This window comes from Agaricus bisporus, assembly GCF_000300575.1.
Source record: "Agaricus bisporus var. bisporus H97 unplaced genomic scaffold AGABI2scaffold_13, whole genome shotgun sequence".
Lineage (NCBI taxonomy): Eukaryota > Fungi > Basidiomycota > Agaricomycetes > Agaricales > Agaricaceae > Agaricus > Agaricus bisporus.
Genome location: NW_006267348.1, coordinates 478,350 through 496,936, shown reverse-complemented (window position 1 = coordinate 496,936; position 18,587 = coordinate 478,350). Strand labels below are relative to the sequence as shown.

General features: G+C 45.6%; 5 protein-coding genes and 1 pseudogene across 6 annotated transcripts; 3 read left to right on the top strand and 3 right to left on the bottom strand.

Moving 5' to 3' along the window:
- Positions 1 to 125: 125 nt before the first annotated feature.
- Positions 126 to 1,991, bottom strand: AGABI2DRAFT_211452 (hypothetical protein; the record flags this gene model as incomplete). The annotated part of the gene is made up of 12 exons (XM_006456411.1): positions 1,914 to 1,991; positions 1,522 to 1,859; positions 1,328 to 1,467; positions 1,265 to 1,274; positions 1,174 to 1,204; positions 1,068 to 1,120; positions 938 to 1,011; positions 819 to 881; positions 667 to 756; positions 480 to 580; positions 260 to 431; positions 126 to 178 (listed from the first exon to the last, which is right to left on the bottom strand). The coding sequence occupies exons 1-12, from the start codon at positions 1,956 to 1,958 to the stop codon at positions 126 to 128; spliced, it is 1,170 nt and encodes a 389-aa protein (XP_006456474.1). The 5' UTR covers positions 1,959 to 1,991.
- Positions 1,992 to 2,472: 481 nt separating this feature from the next.
- AGABI2DRAFT_228453 (hypothetical protein) lies at positions 2,473 to 3,473 on the top strand. Its single transcript, XM_006456410.1, has 7 exons — positions 2,473 to 2,529; positions 2,586 to 2,626; positions 2,676 to 2,721; positions 2,787 to 2,894; positions 2,951 to 3,072; positions 3,143 to 3,204; positions 3,271 to 3,473. Exons 1-7 carry the CDS (start codon positions 2,483 to 2,485, stop codon positions 3,442 to 3,444), a joined length of 600 nt encoding a protein of 199 aa, XP_006456473.1. The 5' UTR covers positions 2,473 to 2,482; the 3' UTR covers positions 3,445 to 3,473.
- Positions 3,474 to 3,652: 179 nt separating this feature from the next.
- Positions 3,653 to 3,723, top strand: AGABI2DRAFT_t147 (annotated as a pseudogene). Its single transcript has one exon. The product of its transcript is annotated as a tRNA-OTHER (tRNA).
- A 1,141-nt stretch (positions 3,724 to 4,864) lies between these two features.
- AGABI2DRAFT_181086 (hypothetical protein) lies at positions 4,865 to 7,003 on the bottom strand (the record flags this gene model as incomplete). Its single annotated transcript, XM_006456409.1, has 3 exons — positions 4,865 to 4,987; positions 5,039 to 6,475; positions 6,530 to 7,003. The coding sequence occupies 2 exons, from the start codon at positions 7,001 to 7,003 to the stop codon at positions 5,129 to 5,131; spliced, it is 1,821 nt and encodes a 606-aa protein (XP_006456472.1). The 3' UTR covers positions 4,865 to 4,987; positions 5,039 to 5,128.
- A 1,536-nt stretch (positions 7,004 to 8,539) lies between these two features.
- AGABI2DRAFT_181085 (hypothetical protein) lies at positions 8,540 to 14,241 on the top strand. The gene is made up of 25 exons (XM_006456408.1): positions 8,540 to 8,576; positions 8,695 to 8,928; positions 9,036 to 9,151; positions 9,303 to 9,429; positions 9,654 to 9,663; positions 10,079 to 10,271; positions 10,354 to 10,482; positions 10,564 to 10,571; positions 10,639 to 10,867; positions 10,930 to 11,051; positions 11,113 to 11,121; positions 11,175 to 11,253; positions 11,311 to 11,433; positions 11,491 to 11,605; positions 11,672 to 11,687; positions 11,744 to 11,925; positions 11,984 to 11,990; positions 12,060 to 12,066; positions 12,116 to 12,187; positions 12,239 to 12,503; positions 12,562 to 12,781; positions 12,839 to 13,110; positions 13,163 to 13,468; positions 13,518 to 13,668; positions 13,727 to 14,241. Exons 2-25 carry the CDS (start codon positions 8,878 to 8,880, stop codon positions 13,969 to 13,971), a joined length of 3,054 nt encoding a protein of 1,017 aa, XP_006456471.1. The 5' UTR covers positions 8,540 to 8,576; positions 8,695 to 8,877; the 3' UTR covers positions 13,972 to 14,241.
- A 628-nt stretch (positions 14,242 to 14,869) lies between these two features.
- Positions 14,870 to 18,450, bottom strand: AGABI2DRAFT_211439 (hypothetical protein; the record flags this gene model as incomplete). Its single annotated transcript, XM_006456407.1, has 16 exons — positions 18,346 to 18,450; positions 18,081 to 18,280; positions 17,919 to 18,027; positions 17,445 to 17,862; positions 17,274 to 17,383; positions 17,177 to 17,214; positions 16,970 to 17,110; positions 16,665 to 16,911; positions 16,380 to 16,598; positions 16,254 to 16,323; positions 15,963 to 16,201; positions 15,785 to 15,893; positions 15,376 to 15,736; positions 15,058 to 15,324; positions 14,968 to 14,998; positions 14,870 to 14,908 (listed from the first exon to the last, which is right to left on the bottom strand). The coding sequence occupies exons 1-16, from the start codon at positions 18,391 to 18,393 to the stop codon at positions 14,870 to 14,872; spliced, it is 2,646 nt and encodes an 881-aa protein (XP_006456470.1). The 5' UTR covers positions 18,394 to 18,450.
- Between the last annotated feature and the right edge of the window lie 137 nt (positions 18,451 to 18,587).

Sequence of the window (18,587 nt, the reverse complement as noted above, 5' to 3'; positions counted from 1 at the left end):
TTGGTAGCAAAAACATACGCATAACCACACAAGCGCAAGCTACAGATTATTCGGATAGATAATTCCAAAGAAAGAAAACAAGAAAAACATTGTCTCGCTCATACACACCCCATCATCTAACTCAACTAAATTTCCATGAATCTATCCCACTTACTCATACACGAATATCCATCATGATCTGAATAATAAAAAAACAGGTTCAATCAAACTGCTTTCTTTTTTTTTTTCGAAAAAAAGGAAAGGGGGGGAAGGGACGAACCAAAACTTGTACTGGGATTACACGAGCATTTCCCCTTCTCCCAATTATTCCCCAACTTTGGACAATGTTTATACGGATTATGTTCATACCCGATTTCATCCCAGAAATGAATTTTCGATCGAGGTAAGAACAGTGCGGCTCCGATAGAATGAACGGGTGCATCTCCCCAACGCTGTGTCATAAATGTTAGACAAAACAGCAAGGAAGGAAGAACGCGTACCTCGTAGTAGAATCCACCTTTGGAGTCTAGATAGTCGAAGAATGCACTATACGCTTCGCTTCTCCAGAAATCCATATCGGCAATTTCGAAATTTGACCAAACTGTGTTGCAAGCAAAGTCAGTACATGCAATGAATTCAAAGATCGTCGAATGGGGACGGGAATACATAAAATACAAATTAACTCACAATGACAAAGGTTATAGGTATCCCCTTCCTTGTTCATGAATCCAAAGGCATTGTCTTCAGCAATGTATTGCGGATGTTCTTTTATGAAATCTGTATATCAAATCCATGTCAAAATGAGAAGCGAAAGAAATTTCGAGAAAGTTGAAACGTACCGTGAACGTGTCCCCATAATGACGGAATTGTGGCTTCGAACTCGTACATCGTGATCGTGAACGCTAGATGGTCGAATGAGAACCTAACTCTTACCCCCGCAAAATGGATGGCCGCGTACAATAAGTTTTGTTATTGTCTTCCATGAATAAAAATGGATCCACATTGACATCACAATGGAAGTGAACGTCCGGTCTATAGACGTAGACAGTAAGCGAAAGATTGTCAATCGGAAAAAACAAAGGACATACTCAATTCGCCAATACCATCGGTATTTTTGCATCAGAGGATGTTGATAGAAAAACTGGCAACCGTGCATGATTAATTCATCCGACAGTGGAGTCGGCTGTTACTAACCCCGGAATTGAAACGACACATGTTACGATATCTAGCGGAGCACATGGAATAAGTCGGTTATGAGCTGGCGGTACACGCTGGGTACACGTACGATACACTGCCTATTGTTTATAATCAAAAGACTGAACTGAGCGCAAGAGAAAATGCAGCGCACCTCCATATATAATGCCAGACGCCACCATTTTATCTCTGGATGTTGTTGCACGTTCCTCATCTATCCAGTCCGGTTGGTACCAATGATCGCGAGGAATCAATCCAAATTCCACTTTTGCGCTGGTCAGCACGGTTATGCGCCTGCAGCCGCACATCATTAGCGAATATTAGCGCTGGGGCGGTGAAATCACGGACATTTGAAATTCTTCCGTAAAGGGAACTTCATTAAGGAGAACATAAGGATATCCATGCCGCCCGTTGAACCTATCCTCGATCTCGCGAATGCTGCGTATGGTCCCATCGAGGTCGGAGTTTCGGCATAGGATGACAAAAGTGGCATTTGCTTTTCTGTCTAATGCAAGGGGTTCTGAAATAGCAAAGGGTAAATCTGAGGACGTTTGGTTGGCAGTGGATAAGGGTGGAGGGATGTCGTTGTCGTCGTCTAGTCCATAGACGTTGTTTCGTATCTGTGAGATGGAAGTGGCGCGACTGTATGATTCATGTGTAAAAGAAAGAAAAGTGTGTATAGATATCTAGAACACAGATTAGAGTTGAGTTTTGTTAAGATTATAGAGACTGAAACCTACGACAAAGCCCAGGACGAGGAGCAGATAGCGGGCTGCTGCGTTCATGAGGTGGAGAAAGGAGAGTAACGAGGCTAGGTTGTGCAGGTGGAGCTGGTATCCAGCCCCGATCACTTCATTAATCAACCACTTGTTACTAATGCGCCCTCCTCCACTGCAATCGCAAAGTCAAAACGTGGAGCAAATAAACTGCTATGAACTCTCATGCTGGCCAGTGAACGCCGTAAATTTCGTGAAGTATCCTACCACATGTATCTGACGCGGATTTTGGATTGTCATTTCTGATACCGGGAATCGAACCCCCGGATTTTCGCACGACATATATCATACAATATAACCCGAGTTGCTTCAATCAGATTGCAGACATTAGAGTTCACGTTCAGCTCTCGGCAGCAGCGTCGAAGCTTCAAAACCCTGTTTCTTCGTGTGTATCTTATTTCAAATCTTATTTTACACACAAAACTTACCCGTTTCAAGTCACTCGGCTTGAGCACAAGGGTATAACCGATCAGTTGCTAGGTCATCCCAGGGTCATCATCCGAGTGGTTTAACGGTAGTTTAACTGGTCCGATATGACTTCCTCTCCCAGATATCCGAAACTCGTTGCTTTTGATCTGGAGTGCTCAGTTCCCTTTATCCTTCCTTCCTCAATGATTCCTGATGATTTGCGTATAGTTATACCTTGTGGGCTCTCTGGATCGATACCCACATCCAAGGTAGCTAAACTTACCCGAACAGTGGTGTACTTATTCTTGACTCCATCAGGACCATTACACAGAAATGGCAACAACATCAACGAGGTTCTAGACCGGTTTGTCCCCTCTTTTTATCACTGCTACGTCAGATCTATTCAATTTGAGATAACTGCATATCAAGAAATAATGACAAAATCGAATTCTACAAAGACGTTCCTTCGATTCTTCATCGACTTAGCGCTGCAGATGTGCGCATAGCGGCATGCTCAAGAACAAGCGCAACCAATCTGTATGCCATCCTCTCTTCTAGAATCCTTATCATCATTCGAATTCCTTGGTGTATAGAGCTCATCAAGCACTCCGACTCTTACTTCTGCCCTCTGAAACGAATACTGGGCAAAAGAGGAAAAATGCTGACAAGGCCATTCCTGCTATAGATTTCTTTGACCAACTCGAGATATACCCTGGTGCGTTTCAAAGTGATAGCCATTTTGTTTGATTTTAACCGCTCATTCTTATTTCATTTTCACTTCGTAGGATCCAAGTTGACCCACTTCAAGAAAATTCATGAAAAAACGGGTATACCCTACTCCGAAATGGTTTGTTTTTCCAAGCTTTATTCCAGCAACATCATTGAACCCGTTGTGCTCATGCATAACTGTTAGTTGTTTTTTGATGATGAAATCAGGAATAGAGAGGTCGAAAGACTCGGCGTCACGTTTGAGCTAATAACTTTTTCTGGGATGACGAACAAGACTTTTGAACAAGGGTTGGCGGTGTGGCGGCATCGACACCCCGAAGAAGAAAAAGAAGAACAAGAAGAGCAAAATAAGGAGTAATCACTGAATTGAATATGAATATGTTACCGTTCTCTCTATGCGACGAAAGTTGTAAAACTTGAGAGGAAACACGTACACAAAAACTTGGTTAAAGCCTTGAAGCTTGAAGCCTCTACGTAGCTCAGGCGGTTTAAATTCAACCGGGGCTCAGTGGGGCTCTCTGAGCTCAAACGTCTAATGAACTTGTATGTAGTCTAAGCAAAGCAATTCGGATATGGTGTAGCGGTCACCTTGTCGACGTTTGTCTGACAATCCAGGGTTCGAATCCCTGTATCAGAATCTGCGGTAATACTGTCTGGTTTTTTTGCCGTAGCGATCACCACAAGATTAATCCTTCGCTATTGTCAATCCGTACGACGGTCATGATGCGTCATAATCATGCTATGATGATCGTGGCGTGAGTACCGTTGGGCCGGACCTCGACAATCGGATACTCAATTAATAGCGATCTCACCGTTTTGAAGATCTGGGTAAGAGTGTATAGGAGTCCGTTACGCGTTGAAGCCTTGTGCAATTCAGAGGAAACAGAAATTAGTGTAACACCTCGAAACTTCAACGTCGTTGCTCAACTCAGAAAAACTGAGCTGGCTGCGCATGAGCTCAAAGCGTCTATAAAACGTCTAATAAGCTTTTCATGAAAAATTGCTTGATCCATTCAACTTCTGATATTGTGTAATGGTCACATTGTCGAACGTTCATGCGACAACCTAGGGTTCGATTCCCAGTATCAGAAATGCAATACCAATAACAATTTTTTATCCTAGTGACCATCGACTACCATAGCAGAATCAAGTTTTGCAGATAAAGATGTGTCTCTCAAGTTGCTTTTTTTTAGGTTTTCTTTCTCAAGTCATAAGTATATATCAGCAAGTTTGAATACTGGGGTATATCTCAAAAACGAAAACAAAAGGTCACGGCTGGAACCTGGTGAGGCGCTACTAGCGTAAGACAACCTTACAATCTACTCAAGCGTTCGGGGTATCTACAGCTCCTGATCTCCCTCCAATGATGGAGAATGCGAAGGCATCTAACCAGTTTGCCTTGAAAGAGTACCACCAAGAAGTCCACTTACACAGATATTTCCAGCTGTCCGAGATTTCTACTCGTGTTATGTGTGATACAGGCTGGTAAATTATCAGGGCGGGAGAAATAAGAGTGGGTTAAAGAGATTGTTTAGAACGGTGTGATGATATTAGAACTCGAGGCGAACAAATGTAATATCCAATGACGAACGAATAAGATTGATAATACATGTTTAACTCCCTTATTTATTGCAAGGGACGAAGAAAACAATAAGATGCTACTAATAGAACGAAAGCAACTGCCCAGTACATAGCAGATTAAGAAAAGCAGACACTAATATCAAAGTACCAAGCCAAAGAGGAAGAAGAAAACATACAATTATGACAGAGGGGAACGATAGATTGCGATTAATGTATCATTGAACGAGCATATTATAATGGAATATGTGAGGAGGTGTAACTGGAATAGACAATGGCCGATGAGCCATTTGCACCCAAAGAATCAGGAAACACGTATATATCTAGCCAAAAAAAATTAGCAAATTACGAGAACAGAATGAGGAACGACATACACAATGAACAACCAGAACCCCCCGACGGCGTAAAAACACAAACACGAAACCCAGACGAACGGACCAGGTCTAGAGTCCAACCCTGTTTCTTCACTCCCCATTTCCCGCTTCTTCATCGCCAGCGCCATCTCTACCAACATGTCCATTGGTCTTTCCGTTTTCCGGATTCTGTGCTTCCTCAGGTCGTGGTATATGCGCATACCCCTGCGGCTGTATCTGTGGATGAAAATACTGCTGTGGTTGTTGCGGCTGCGGCTGCGTTTGTTGATATCCCTGTTGAGGAGGAGGTGCGGCATACATGCCATACGAGTATTGCTGCGGGGGAGCAGCATACGCTCCATATGGATGCGGTACAGTATGATGGCCTGGTGGTGGACCCCATACAGCTCCTGAAGGAGGAGCTACATGCGGTGGAGGCGGAGGATAAGCTGAATACATTTGTGGATGAGGGGCAGTCGGAGGTCCATGTGGAGTTGCAAAATAAGCAGGTTGTAGTGTTGGAGGATGATAGTAACCCGGTGGGATTTGAGTAGGCTGGATTGGTTGGGATTGAGCTAGAGGCTGAGTCGAAGGAGAAGCACCGGCATGGTGACTTGGATCGGATGGAGATATTATTGACGCATTAGCCGATCCTGGTGGTGGTGAACTTTGTGCTAAAAGTGGTGCCTGAGGTGACGATTGGTGCGTGTTTGGCATGGGAGGTGGGTAGGCAACATATGTATACTGGCCGTGATGAGCCGAAGGTGGGGGAACCCCTTGCGGAGGGGAGACAGTAGTGTAAGGCGCTTGATGGGAATAAATAGGTACATGCGGCGGTTGCACATATCCGTAATATTGCGGTACGCCAAATGAAGGGTAGGACGTGACCGGTGCGGACGGCACCCCTGGAGCCGTGGCCGGTGCATTGGGCTCAGGATAAACTTGAGGAGCTTGGGGTTGCTGCTGTGGAGCTTGCGGGCTGGCGGGGCTGGCGATAGGCGTGGCAACACCATCCTGTTCATCAGAAAGAGATTGGGATTGTTGCGGTTCGGCTGTTGAGTTCAAAGTATTGCCGCCCTGAGATTTTCGAGGGCGTTTAGATGGCGGAACTGGGGTAGCATACGGTTCATAACGTTTCGTCCGCTTAGCACCGACGTTGTCAGAAACTTCGCGCCCACCAGAGAGGAGAGGTAAGCCAGTCAGGGGAGGACCAGTGATCAGAGAAGCAGAGGTATCAATATCATCTGCCTCGCCTCTGTAGCGCAAAACTCTATCTGCTCCCATTTCCGTCTTCGGAGGATTCCGAAAATGTGTCTTGTCTAAATATTCTGGAGAGATCTCAAGTGAAGCAAGCTCCGGGAGAGATGAAGGAGGGCGCAGCCGACCGCTTTCGACGTCCTCAACCTTGTAGTATGAAATGAGATGCTGAGCAACGCCTCCGATTGTTAGGGAAAAGGTCTACGGGCATTGGTTAATAAATGTTTTAGTATAGGATAGTAGCGACGTAGCAACCTTTTTCATAAGGCCGTCGGGCTTGAACTTGTAGCTATTAGTCAGACTGCCAACAAGGGTACGCTCCCTGTGCTTGTCGACGCCTGGGTGTCCGGGATCCGTCTTTGGTCGACTGAGCGTGCCATCAGCCTTGCTGCTATCGAATTCGACTGGTTCAACTTCCTTGCCGTTGCGTTGGTTCGAGCCTTTCTTGTCTGTTTCACGATATAGAAGAAAGTTACCAAGAATTCTGCTTGGGCTCCAGAAGAAACCGTCGGTCCACCGCTTGATGCCGCTCTCGTCCTCATCGAAGACGAAAACTGAGCCCGACGTGATCATTTTGCGCTCCGAGTCGACGAGGCGGCGGGTGACTCTGGGAATGAGGCCTCTGCGAGCAGCTTCGAGGATGAGGAGGGCATCGCCGGTCGTCTCTATCCAGCCGGACCAGGGGGGCTCTGCCCATGTGGGGGAACTGGCGTGCTGGGCGGCGGACATGGAGCTGCTGCAGGCGTGGTCATCGTGGAGGATGATGAGGGCCGAAAATGAATAAAGTTTCTGATGAGACTTAAAGTTGGCTCACCTCGCTGGAAGATTTGCGGAGGAGAAATTTTGACCGTCGATTCGCCGTCAATTTGGACCCCGCTGCACCAACTCCGCTCTTTGTTTGTCCGGCCACACTTCCTTTCCCCTTAGCCGCCCCAGAAAATTATAGAGAGGTACATTACTATCCTCACAGGGCCTCTGCACATGCCAGTTCTTCGTAACTTCTTCCCATTGTGCCCCATGTAGCAGATTCTCGGCACAAATTTAGAGTTTGCACCGACATGTCCTGATGACTAAGCAACCCGGATATGTCGCCGACAAATCTTCGCCGTCAGAAGACTCAGAACGACGGCGACAGTGTTGACAGAGTGTTCTCGGGCTATAATTCAACCTCACGTTCATACTGGATTTTTCCTGGATTTTCTTGAGTCCGAGGTTTGTGTCATCAAGTTCCGAATTTCGCTCATCACCTCACAATCAGCGAACTTGCCCATGAACGACGGACATCATATGGTATGGCACAGATCTGTCATGTACGATGTCGAGAGTGCTCTCAATGCGGGCCTGTGGTCGCCGCTTCTTCGTCTACTATAATTGTTCGTCAAAGCCCGACAACCGCTTACTGATTCCAAAAGTTTCGATGCTTCCTTCGGTTGCCGTATTGTCACCAGTTTCGATGAGAAAAAAGAAAGTACATTGCAAAGTATAATGAGGGCGAACCAGTTCAAGCAGTCCAAATCTCTACCTTTTTTCCTGGCCTCGACCTGTTTACAGCCTCTGCGAATTATCGCCTCTGTGAACCGACGGTAGTTCCGTCCGAGTTCCGCCTGAATCCTTGGCCTCAATATCTCTCGATGTCTGACCTCAGTCCTGGGCATTGAATATTGAATGTGTGCCTGGTCAGAGTTCCAGTGATCCGAACTGATTCCAGCAAACGGTCAGACTTTTGTCGATCAATTGTTGTCTGTGACCCATCATTTTAAAAAATCCTTTATGTAAGATTAAGTCCCTTGTCTTTTCACTTTGAATAAGTCGCATGATTTGGTTTGGATGATCCACGCGTGCCTTCTACAACGACCGCGTCCCTTCTTGTTCGGCTTGTTACATTTCAATCTTTGATCTCCATCGACTTCTGGTGTCATTGGAAGGAAGAAGAAAAAAAAACACAAGAACCTCAAGCCGTTGTACCTGATGAGGACAACATCAGGTCACAGGTACCACGCTGACCGTCAAGCTCTAGACAGCTTAGATCACCGTCATCTTTGACAGCTTTATCTCCCTTAAGCTTCTCTCTCAACGTGAACCTGTCTTGAAGCTGTCCAACTTTCCACTCACGGTAACGACATACCATCTTCTCTAACACAAAAATCACTTGATGATCGAGGATTTTCATCAGGATCCGTGCCTTTTTTTAATACCATGTCATGGATAAAACAGCCAGCATGTAGCCGACTACCCTGTAGGCACGGAAAGAAAAGAAGCAGGAAACTCGTATCCGACCTCTCCCTCCCGAACGACTATAACGGTAAGCAACCTCTCCAAAAAGCTCTTCCTTTGACTTTTGGGGTCATGCGTTTCTCGGCAAAGCCAAAAGTAGATTTGACTTAACTTACGAAGTTATTTCATTTCTCCCCATTGCCCAGGTCAGGTCTTTTGCTTGAACACGAGAAGAAGTCACGTACCCGAGAGAGGTCAAGCCGACTTGGCAGGATATCTAACACCTCCAATAACGCTTTTAACCTCCCCCCTAATTCCTTCTGGACCAATATAAAGTCACCTCACGCTGAAGTACTTTTTTCATCAGCCTGCACACTCTTTTGCAAGATATGGGTCTCTTGACTCCAACTGCGTTGGCTTTAGCCATCGCTTTCGCTCCTGTGCGTTCCGTTCCCCGCGTCCATCATCGTTCGCTGGGCGACCTTCTGCTTTGTGCACGCGTACTGACAGCCTTCGTTCGCGTCTGTCCCCACGCTTTACTATACAGTTAACACTTTCCAATGCACAAGCCACGCATCGCGCAAACCACAACGTCTTCCGCCATCGCCGACAATCCATTCCTACCACTCTCCCAGGAAATTGGTCCTCACTTGGCTGTTACACGTACGTTGCGCTTATTCTTTATTTTCCGAGCCGCTTCTTTTCTCGTCGGTCCTCCCCGCCCCCGTCGTGTTCTTTACATCACTTCCTTCTGCTTCTAGAGTTAATTGAATTGAAGCTGACTCCTGTCGTTCACTTACCCTTTGCTATTTAGTGATAATGTCGCTTCCGGTCGCACGCTCAATGCTGCTGCCACCGCGAGTGGTGATTCTATGACCACCGAGTCCTGTATCAATTTTTGTGATTCAAGAGGTTACATGTATGCTGGAACAGAATACGGTGTAAGTGCCCGAGATTTTTTCGGTTCAGACTCTGCTTCTTTTCCTTTTTCTTGGTATGCCCTGATTCCGAGCCTGGGATCGTATCAAATGAAAGTTTATCCGGGTTACTGTTCCGTGTGTCGTCCGTCATCCTGGCGCGTCGCCTTATCTCCTCTTCCCCAATCTGAGACGTGGCAAAAATGTATTTACTAACGAAACTGTTCCTCTGTTCATTGCCAACATAGGCCGAATGCTGTACGTACCTTTTTTCCGGCCTCTCTTAATTCCGAAAGAGCTGATCAAGATACCGTTTTTCCTCTTTGGCGCTTGGAACCTTTCTTCTGCTGTTCTCATCGTACCTTAACACACGACCTAAACTTACTTTCTTTGCTTATCCCTTCCTTTCTAAACGCCTTCTCTTCTTTGATTCTTACCTTCTTTGGCATACACCCTCTCCCACTAAAAAAACTTCCCGATTCTTTCGATATCTCCCACATCACTTCTATCTCCATCTATTCTTTTTCTAATTCATCTACATGATTATCCTTATTCCTATTGATGCTACTCAAATTACTTCTCTTCTCTCCTCTTTCTTCCTTTATCTCCTTATACTACTCGTCTTTTGCCATCATCTTTCCCCTTTCCCCCAATTTCTTCCTTTGAATCACAGATTGCGATAACTATATCAAAAATGATGGTTCACCAACTGCAGATGCCGAATGCAATATGCGTTGTACCGGGAATACGCTTGAACCATGTGGTGCTGGTGGTAGACTGAACTTGTTTACCAGTGGAGGTACTCCACCAGCCCCTCCGACTATCCTTCTGGATATCGGAAATTGGGTATCACTGGGTTGTTGGACGTAAGTTGACCCCTATCTTATATTTTAACCCTTTGTTAATTTACTCTCCGTCCACTTTTGCTACCACCTTTCGACTTTACAGTGATGCTGTCAATGGCGCGCCTCGTACTTTATCCGTTGGTATGGCCACTGACGGACCGGTTACAACTGAGTCATGTACTACTGCATGTTTCGAAGATGGATGGCGTTTCGCGGGAACGGAATTTTCTCAGTACGTGTGCCATCTACTTGACTGCCATTTCATCCATCAGAAACTGTAAATTGACAAACATCACTTCTTTCGTCCATATAGTGAATGCTGTGAGTTTCTTGTCATTACCAAAAGCAAAACAAAAGCCGATAATGACGCTTGTAACCATTTGATTAGACTGTGGTGGCTCCCTCAATGCAGCCTCTACACAAACTCCAGATGGAGATTGTAACATGGCTTGTGAAGGGGATAGTAGTGAAATCTGTGGTGGTCCGAATAGGTTGAGTGTTTATAACTACACCGGAACAGACCTTCCTACGAATCCCGGAGGAGGCGATAATGGCGGTGCTGTTTTCCCCGTTCTTGACGATCTGCCGACGGGATGGGCATATAATGCTTGCTGGGTGTAAGTTATCTATAACGAAGGTGCTTTCTTTTTCACTTGCTGAAAAATGGGATATTCGTTAGGGACAATGCACATGGTCGTATTATACAAACCCTGGTTTCGGATAGTCCCACTATGACGGTTGAAACATGTATTCAGGCTTGTGATGCTCGGAATCTCACCGTCGCTGGTCTTGAATTTTCTAGTAAGTCTTTTTCTTTTCTTTTGAAGTGGGAGTTCAATTTGGTTGACAATAATGTTTTAAGCTCAATGCTGTAGGTCTCGTTGTGAGGCAGGTATATCTGGTTCACTGATGCATTTGCCACAGTCTGCGGTTCTAACCTTGCAGCCGGTCCCGTATTGGCGGACGAATCTAGTTGCAATATGGGATGCGGAGGCAACACTACGTACGTCGTACTTTCGGTTCAATGTCATGATACAAACTTTCTGATTGATGTCAATAGTGAAGCTTGTGGTGGTCCAGCTCGGACTTCCGTTTACACCAAAGGTCCTTTGACTGTGTTCCCCGTCCCGACTCCCCTGCAAGATGATTTGCCTGGTGAATTCACCTATGCAGGCTGTTTGCAGTGAGTTTTCAGTATCATTGTTACTGTTTTGACCAGAGTGTTGACGCATGCTCGTAGTGAGTTTGATGGCGGACGCATTCTACCTTGGATGCTTGAATGGCCGACTAATAATTCAGCAACTGCTTGTATGGAACGATGTGCGGAATATGGGTATCCTGCTGCGGGCGTTGAGGTTGGTTTTTCTCTCTCTCTCTCAGTTATCAAATCATATCTAAAACTCATGATTCGACTTTTGTAGTTCGGGATTCAATGTTGTACGTTCAGGGATTTGTTGGAGAGATTTTGCGTTATACTGACTTGCGAAATACAGTCTGTGGTGATATAACTGACGTCACTGATAAAAATGGTGTCATTGGTAACGAAGCGGATTGTAATATTCCTTGTCCGGGTGATCCGGCACATCTCTGTGGTGGCGGTGGTCGCCTCAACTATTATACGTGGCAAGGTGATCTCAATGTTTGGCATGAACCCGCTGTCACTGGCTGGTATGAGGTAAGTCATTTCATGTTGAAATTGGTGGGGTGAGTATGAGACTGATTTATGTTTGTAGTTCTTCAGTGAGTATTCATTATGGGAAAGGCGCATTATCTATTTTGATTTCTGATGATGTAACTTTATGATTACAGTTCCTGGGTAAGTGCGACTCGACTTTATATTTGAAATAAACTAACGTTTGACGCAGTGTCATTGTTCCCTTGATCGCAACTGTCGGTACCAACTCCAAGGTTACCTTCCTCGAGAAACATGGTACAGGGTAAGATCCCTATCTCTTTCCGGTTTGATATCATATGAACAGATTGTATAGTTTCCCCAACACTACCGGCGCATTTGAGTTTGATCCTAGTTTGTCCAATGACTTCTCAAAGGCATGGCGTGAATTGCAAGGCGTGAAAACTGATGTATTCTGCGCCGGAAGTGTTATTTTACCTGACAAAATTGGAAGACAACTCAATGTTGGCGGATGGTCTCTCGATTCGACTTATGGTGTTCGTCTCTTTACTCCTAATGGTGAACTTGGAACCAATTCGACTGGAGATTGGGAGGAAGATTATCCCAGTCTCAAGCTCCAGGTTCGTGGCATTCACTCTTCTTTATTCTGTTGATTCTCTGTTGACAAGTCAACTCCAGAGGGGTCGTTGGTATCCCACCGCTTCTGTTCTTTCTAATGGTTCTGTTCTTGTTCTTGGAGGAGAGATCGGCAGTAACGACCGGGCTCAGCCAAATCTTGAAGTTTTACCTAAACCCGATGGTGGAGATACCGTTATTGAACTTGACTGGCTCGCGAGAACCGATCCCAATAACTTGTATCCTTTCATTGTTGTTCTTCCCAGTCAAAACATCTTCGTTGGTGCGTTACGTTTGTTTCAAAGCATTGTAATGGCCTTTACTCACGCGATTACTATAGGATACTGGAATGAGGCTCGCATTTTAGAGCCAGTTAATTTTGACACAATCAAAGAACTGCCTAATATCCCCGGGAACGTCAATAATTTCCTCGCTGGTCGTACATATCCTTTGGAGGGCGCAGCTATGCCCCTACCCCAACACGCTCCTTACACAGAGCCTTTGGAAATCCTCATTTGCGGTGGTTCGACTGAAGGAGCAGGAGAGGCAAGTGATAATTGTGTTTCCCTTCAACCCGAGGCAGCCGAACCTAAATGGATTATTGAACGCATGGTCAGCACCCCTCGCATTTTGGGTGTTTTGTGTACTAATGAATTCGTCATAGCCTTCGAAGCGCGTGCTCTCATGCATGGTTGCACTCCCGGATGGCACGTACATGATTATGAACGGTGCTACTCAGGGCATTGCAGGATTCGGTTTGGCAAACAACCCTAATCTCGGCGCTGTCTTGTATGATCCAACTCTTCCTCGCACTCAACGTATGTCGATCCTCAACAACACTATCGTCGCACGCATGTATCATTCGGAGTCAATTCTCCTGCCTGATGGACGTGTTCTTGTCGCGGGATCTGATCCCCAAACCAACTTTGATAATGGTACTGTGAAGTACCCCGAAGAGTTCCGCGTTGAGGTATGTTTTAAATTATGAAGTTCTTATTTCAAGTACTCATTATATAAAGGTTTACGTTCCGCATTATCTCGCCGCTGGCCAGCAACAACCTACATTTGACCTTCCTGAGCATGACTGGTCTTATAACGGCCAATACACTATCACTAATGTTCATTTGTTCCAAGGCCAAACGTCCGGATTACGTGTCTCATTGATTGGAGGTGAGTTTCGTTGACGTGCCATCCGAACAGAATTCGTGTTCATCATCATTTTCCTTAGCTTCTTCGAGCACACATGGGAACCAGATGGGTGCTCGTACTATTTTCCCGGCCGTTTCTTGTAGTGGTACGACTTGCACGATCACTGCACCTCCTAATGCTGGTATCTGTCCTCCCGGTTGGTTCATGCTCTTCGTGCTGGATGGTTCCACACCTTCTGTTGCTCGTTGGGTTCGTATTGGTGGTGACCCGTCCCAAATGGGAAATTGGCCGGATATGCCTGGCTTTACGCTCCCGGGTCTCTAATCCTAAAACGAAGAGATTTCAATTCCATTCCACCTCTTTTTCTAGTTTATACCAACTTTTTATCTGTCGCAATTCCAGCTTCTTCGTTGTTTTAGTGGATACTCGTGTAAAGCATGATACCCGTGGGACTGTTGCCACTACGATTTTTATTGCTAATCTAAATTGTCACCGGTCACCATTCTTTTTGGACAAAATGTCAATAGCTGCCGTCACTGAATATGTAGTTTACACGTAGTATCTTAACAATATCAGGTACGATCTTTGTTACTCTAATGTGTCATCGTGAGAGGACCGGACGGTCTTTGATTGGCATGCCCTGGGCATGCCTTTCTAACGTCGATCAAATAATCAAACGCCGAGGGACTCGACTTCCACGACTTCGAAAAAAATTAACATACACTCTCCTAACCCTCTAACGCCGATAACAACACGCTGAATCCGATCTAGACACGGCCTAGGCGTTCTTTTCCCCTGACAGTGATGCGAGAAGAGCGCATCCCCACAAATACGAGGTATTCTTATCTAACAGGTGTCAGCACGAGTGTTTAGAAGCTTCAGCCCCGATCATCAGATATCTGGAAGACAATATGTACCGAGGTTTTGACAGTGATAGACACGCATTGATTCGAAGATATATGTCGTGATTAATGAATGTGATATACAGATAGGCAAAACGTTCAAACGAGGGTGCCCATATTATGGTAGCAGCGACAATACTACAATCTATCGATCGGATAAGTGTAATGTAAATAACCATCACTTGAAGCAGTCCGAAAGAAGGATAACGACAAGAGTGATTGTGACTCGTTTGTTGATTGAGCTTCCTTGCGAGGTGAGTATGAAACCAATAGAACGGACAACATTAATTAAGGTACCCCAAAAAGTTAAAAGTCTGTATTCAAAAGGAGAATATCATAAGCCAAGGGTTTAGTACAATCTATTCATTTGATAAGCATGTCGCCTTAAGTTGCATGGAGAATTGAGTAGTTGACTTACAGGGAAAAGAATATGCCCTCCTGCCGTAATACTAGGTCGACGAGGTCAATATATGATTCATGGACACAAAAATTGGGCTACAGAACTCACGAAAGAGGAAGAATGACACCCCAGGCATCCGCTGTAACTTGCCATTCCGGTGAAACTAGAGGCGTGGCAAGAATGGCCATTCCAACAATGAGCGAAAAGCAAAAAAGGAAAGTCGGCCAATATCGCTTCCAGATCTTTGGAACTTCAACCCAGAAATTGGAACGTTCAACTTCTTTTGCTGTAGCACCCCAAGTGATGTTATAAGAAAATAAGTGTGCAAGAAGTGCAGTTGAAAGATGGATGCTCAATCCGGAGAAGAAGAAAAAGCTAGTCCAAATCAGTGACATATACGGAAGAAGGAATGAAGTAGGTACTCACAGAAACGGAATAGACATGAAGTTTTCAAGGAAAGACGACCACAAATCACGATGCCCGATACGATACTCCAGAAATGTGAACCCGACGTTTCCAGCTCCTGTAAATAAAACCATACAAGCAAGCCATATTTCGAAACTTTTGAGATAGAATCCATCGACCTCATACGAAAATCCAAGTAGGAAATAGTTGAGAATCGAGAGGAAAGCGGCAGCGGCGAGACCGTAGTATGAGAACATATATGCCATCATGCTGAGCTTGTAGTGCACAGGTGCGGCTGACCAAAGGAAGGTTCGGAGTTTTTTATTTATGGGTCCAAGCCGCCACCAATCCTTGAGCGGGTTAAAAATGAGCTCATTGCAACCTTGGATGAAGGTTAACACAGTGCACAGTAACAGAAAGAACTACTCACCATATGCGTATTTCTGCCACCTATTTAATTCATCGTCCACCGTCAATGAGACACCCTCCTTGAAGCCACCTTCAGAATAAGTTGCCCATCGAATGACGTACCCTTTCAGCTACACCCGAATAAGTACTCAAGTCACGTACTACCCGCTTCAGGGGCTTTTAGACCTGAAGTGGCTCACCTGAAGTCTCAAAGCCATATCGAAATCTTCCGACACGTTGTTCTCAGACCAAATCTTCGGCTCGCCATCAGTGTCAACAAAGGCCGCTTCCTGGAGGGCAGACCATCGAAGAAAGGCATTATGGCCCACGAAAGGGGCAATTTCACCATTAGCACATCCCAGGGAGATACTCTTGTTGATGCGACGGGTAAACTGGGCGATACCATTCTCGAAGTAATGAAAAGCGACTTGCAAAACGTCTGTGTGTGTGATAACTACCATTGTCTTTGACTTCATTAAGAAGGAAAATACCTGATTCGTGTTGTATAATTCCAACGTCTGGACACTCTGCCATTTCGCGTGCAGCATCCCTAAGGCAGTCCTGATTGGAAATGTAGTTAGACCTCGGGCCTGAACACGAAAATATCATTGGCATACCTCGGGAACCACAGTATCGGAATCAACAAGCAGGATGATGTCGCCAACTCGAAGGGCACGAGCATTACTTGCCCAAGGTTTCCATCTTTTACCCGTTGACTCATACATCTCCTCAATGGCCATATCCAAGGCCTTTTCTTCTAATGCCTCCATATGCTGATCATCCGATTTCTCAGATGCCTCAAGTGCCAAAATGTGCTTCTCCATCAAGAGAGAGAGCTGAGCGAGATACGAAACAGCAAAGAATTGAATATTGTAGGAAAAACTTAAGCGAGGTATGCTCACCTGAAGGCCAAAATTCATATTAGAAGCTTTCTTGAACCTTCCTGCTCGTTTGAAACCATCTGGAGCGCTACTGTGAGGAGGTCTCGCCACCCAGCCGATACCATGATCAGAATAGAACTCGATGCGCTTTTGTCGCTCCTCTTCGTCGATGATTTGAAGTCCATCATCATGGATAAGTATCGAAGACGACCCTCCTTGACGAGCGTATGTTTGCATAGCCTTCTTGATATGGAAGACAGAGTGCGATCTTATTATCGAAATTCAACTCAAACGAAGACGAAGATATCCCAGATTTCGGAACATACATGGTATCTTCCAAACTTTCTTTGTACACGGGCATTTCAATTGTGATGTGTGGCAGGTGAGAATCAACATCCGGATTCCTGGCAGGTTTCTGTGCGGAGTAGTATCGAGAATTTTCATGGTATTGCGCCACTGGTCCAATCCTGCGGCGTAGAGTAATGAGAGGTTAGCCACGTAATCGGACAGACCGAAGGACCCTGAAGACGCACATCATGCAAATGTTGACAACAATTTGCATCGAGAAGAACTTGTTTTGATGCGTAAGAAGATACGAAGACTTGCGTAGATGGTTTCATTGCCACTCACCAATGATATGCAAACCAAGAAGGGAGCTGTTACCATGAGTGCAAAACGCGCATAGCCACGATCAAGCTTGAATTCCGATAGAATGATTGACAATCCACTTGAGATGAAAACTTTACGAATCGACTCATACGATTAGTCCCAATGATTTCGGGAGAACTTGTAGATGCTCACAAAGGGAAAGCCCAGCCGCGGCGCCACCGTAAAATGGGGCAAGTAATCGGATCGGACGCGGAGCTGGTCCGATCGGACCCTTTTCGACGTCGGCATTACGAGTTCTTGACGTGGTCCAACTCCAACCAAGGAATTTCCATGGCCTCGCCTTCTTTTCGTCCTCCTTCTTTGTTTGAGAAGCGACAACAGCTACGGCCTCGCTGAGGGGAAGTGGTGGAGGAGAGAGATACTTTTCATTGAGGTTGATCTTGGAAGTGGCAGTTGAGGGAGCGATGGAAGTAACAATTGATGTAGACACGGAATGAGAAATTGGTCTCGAATCCCAAATATACTTCATCAATTTATCGTTGAATTCGCGGCAAAGAGGAACAATTTGATCCAGCTCGTCCGACCATACCACAAGAACGCGCTCATCTCTCTATGTGGATCATTCAGTTCGGATTGATGCCGCAAAAATTGCAGGTTACGACTCACTAGAAAGGCACCGCACTGTTCCTTGTCAGCATTCGGTAAGTCACCGACAGAATCTAGTACTTGAATGCGGGTGTCTGCATCGACGTGGATAGCAGATGCATCTTCCGCACTATGGAGAAAACTGAGATACATCCTGGATTGCATTGACAAACATACTCTTACATGGTTGCTAACGCGGAATGAACAGCAGCACTTCTCACTTTGACGGCTACGAGGGGATTGAGACCACGGACGGCAGACTCGAAAGGGGCGAGGAAAGGATTTTCATAAGGGAAGACGCGAAATTGGCCGGGTTCCAACCGTATGCAAACACCTGCGGAAACATTCTCTTCTGAGGGCTTGAACCAGGCGTCGCCTTGCGTCTGGATAACATCGTGGAGTAAGTGGATGGTAGCCTTTAACGATAAAAAGTCTGAGAGTAGCGCACCGAGCGAAAAATAAAATGTAGGATGGCATCGTACGAGTCGTAGTCCATGGCAATTAGTAGGAGGAAGCAGTCGAAAGTCGAGGGTATACAGTAAAGATCGTGATGCCTGCTGCCGAAACAGAAGAAGCAAGGATATGGCTGCGAGCTTAAAAGGGAAGCTTCGACGGAGGAATGAACCTGAGAATGTCGATGGTATAGGGAATATAATGAAATCTAAAGCAGCACCTCGAATGCCCAATATA

Excerpts from the sequence above, each read along its gene's own strand:
- AGABI2DRAFT_181085 (XM_006456408.1), top strand. The coding sequence starts at position 8,878 with ATGGGTCTCTTGACTCCAACTGCGTTGGCTTTAGCCATCGCTTTCGCT. Across the intron at positions 9,152-9,302 it reads TCCTCACTTGGCTGTTACAC|TGATAATGTCGCTTCCGGTC; the intron begins GTACGTTGCGCT and ends TTTGCTATTTAG. Across the intron at positions 10,868-10,929 it reads GCATATAATGCTTGCTGGGT|GGACAATGCACATGGTCGTA; the intron begins GTAAGTTATCTA and ends GATATTCGTTAG.
- AGABI2DRAFT_228453 (XM_006456410.1), top strand. The coding sequence starts at position 2,483 with ATGACTTCCTCTCCCAGATATCCGAAACTCGTTGCTTTTGATCTGGA. Across the intron at positions 2,530-2,585 it reads CTCGTTGCTTTTGATCTGGA|TTATACCTTGTGGGCTCTCT; the intron begins GTGCTCAGTTCC and ends ATTTGCGTATAG. Across the intron at positions 3,205-3,270 it reads GTATACCCTACTCCGAAATG|TTGTTTTTTGATGATGAAAT; the intron begins GTTTGTTTTTCC and ends CATAACTGTTAG.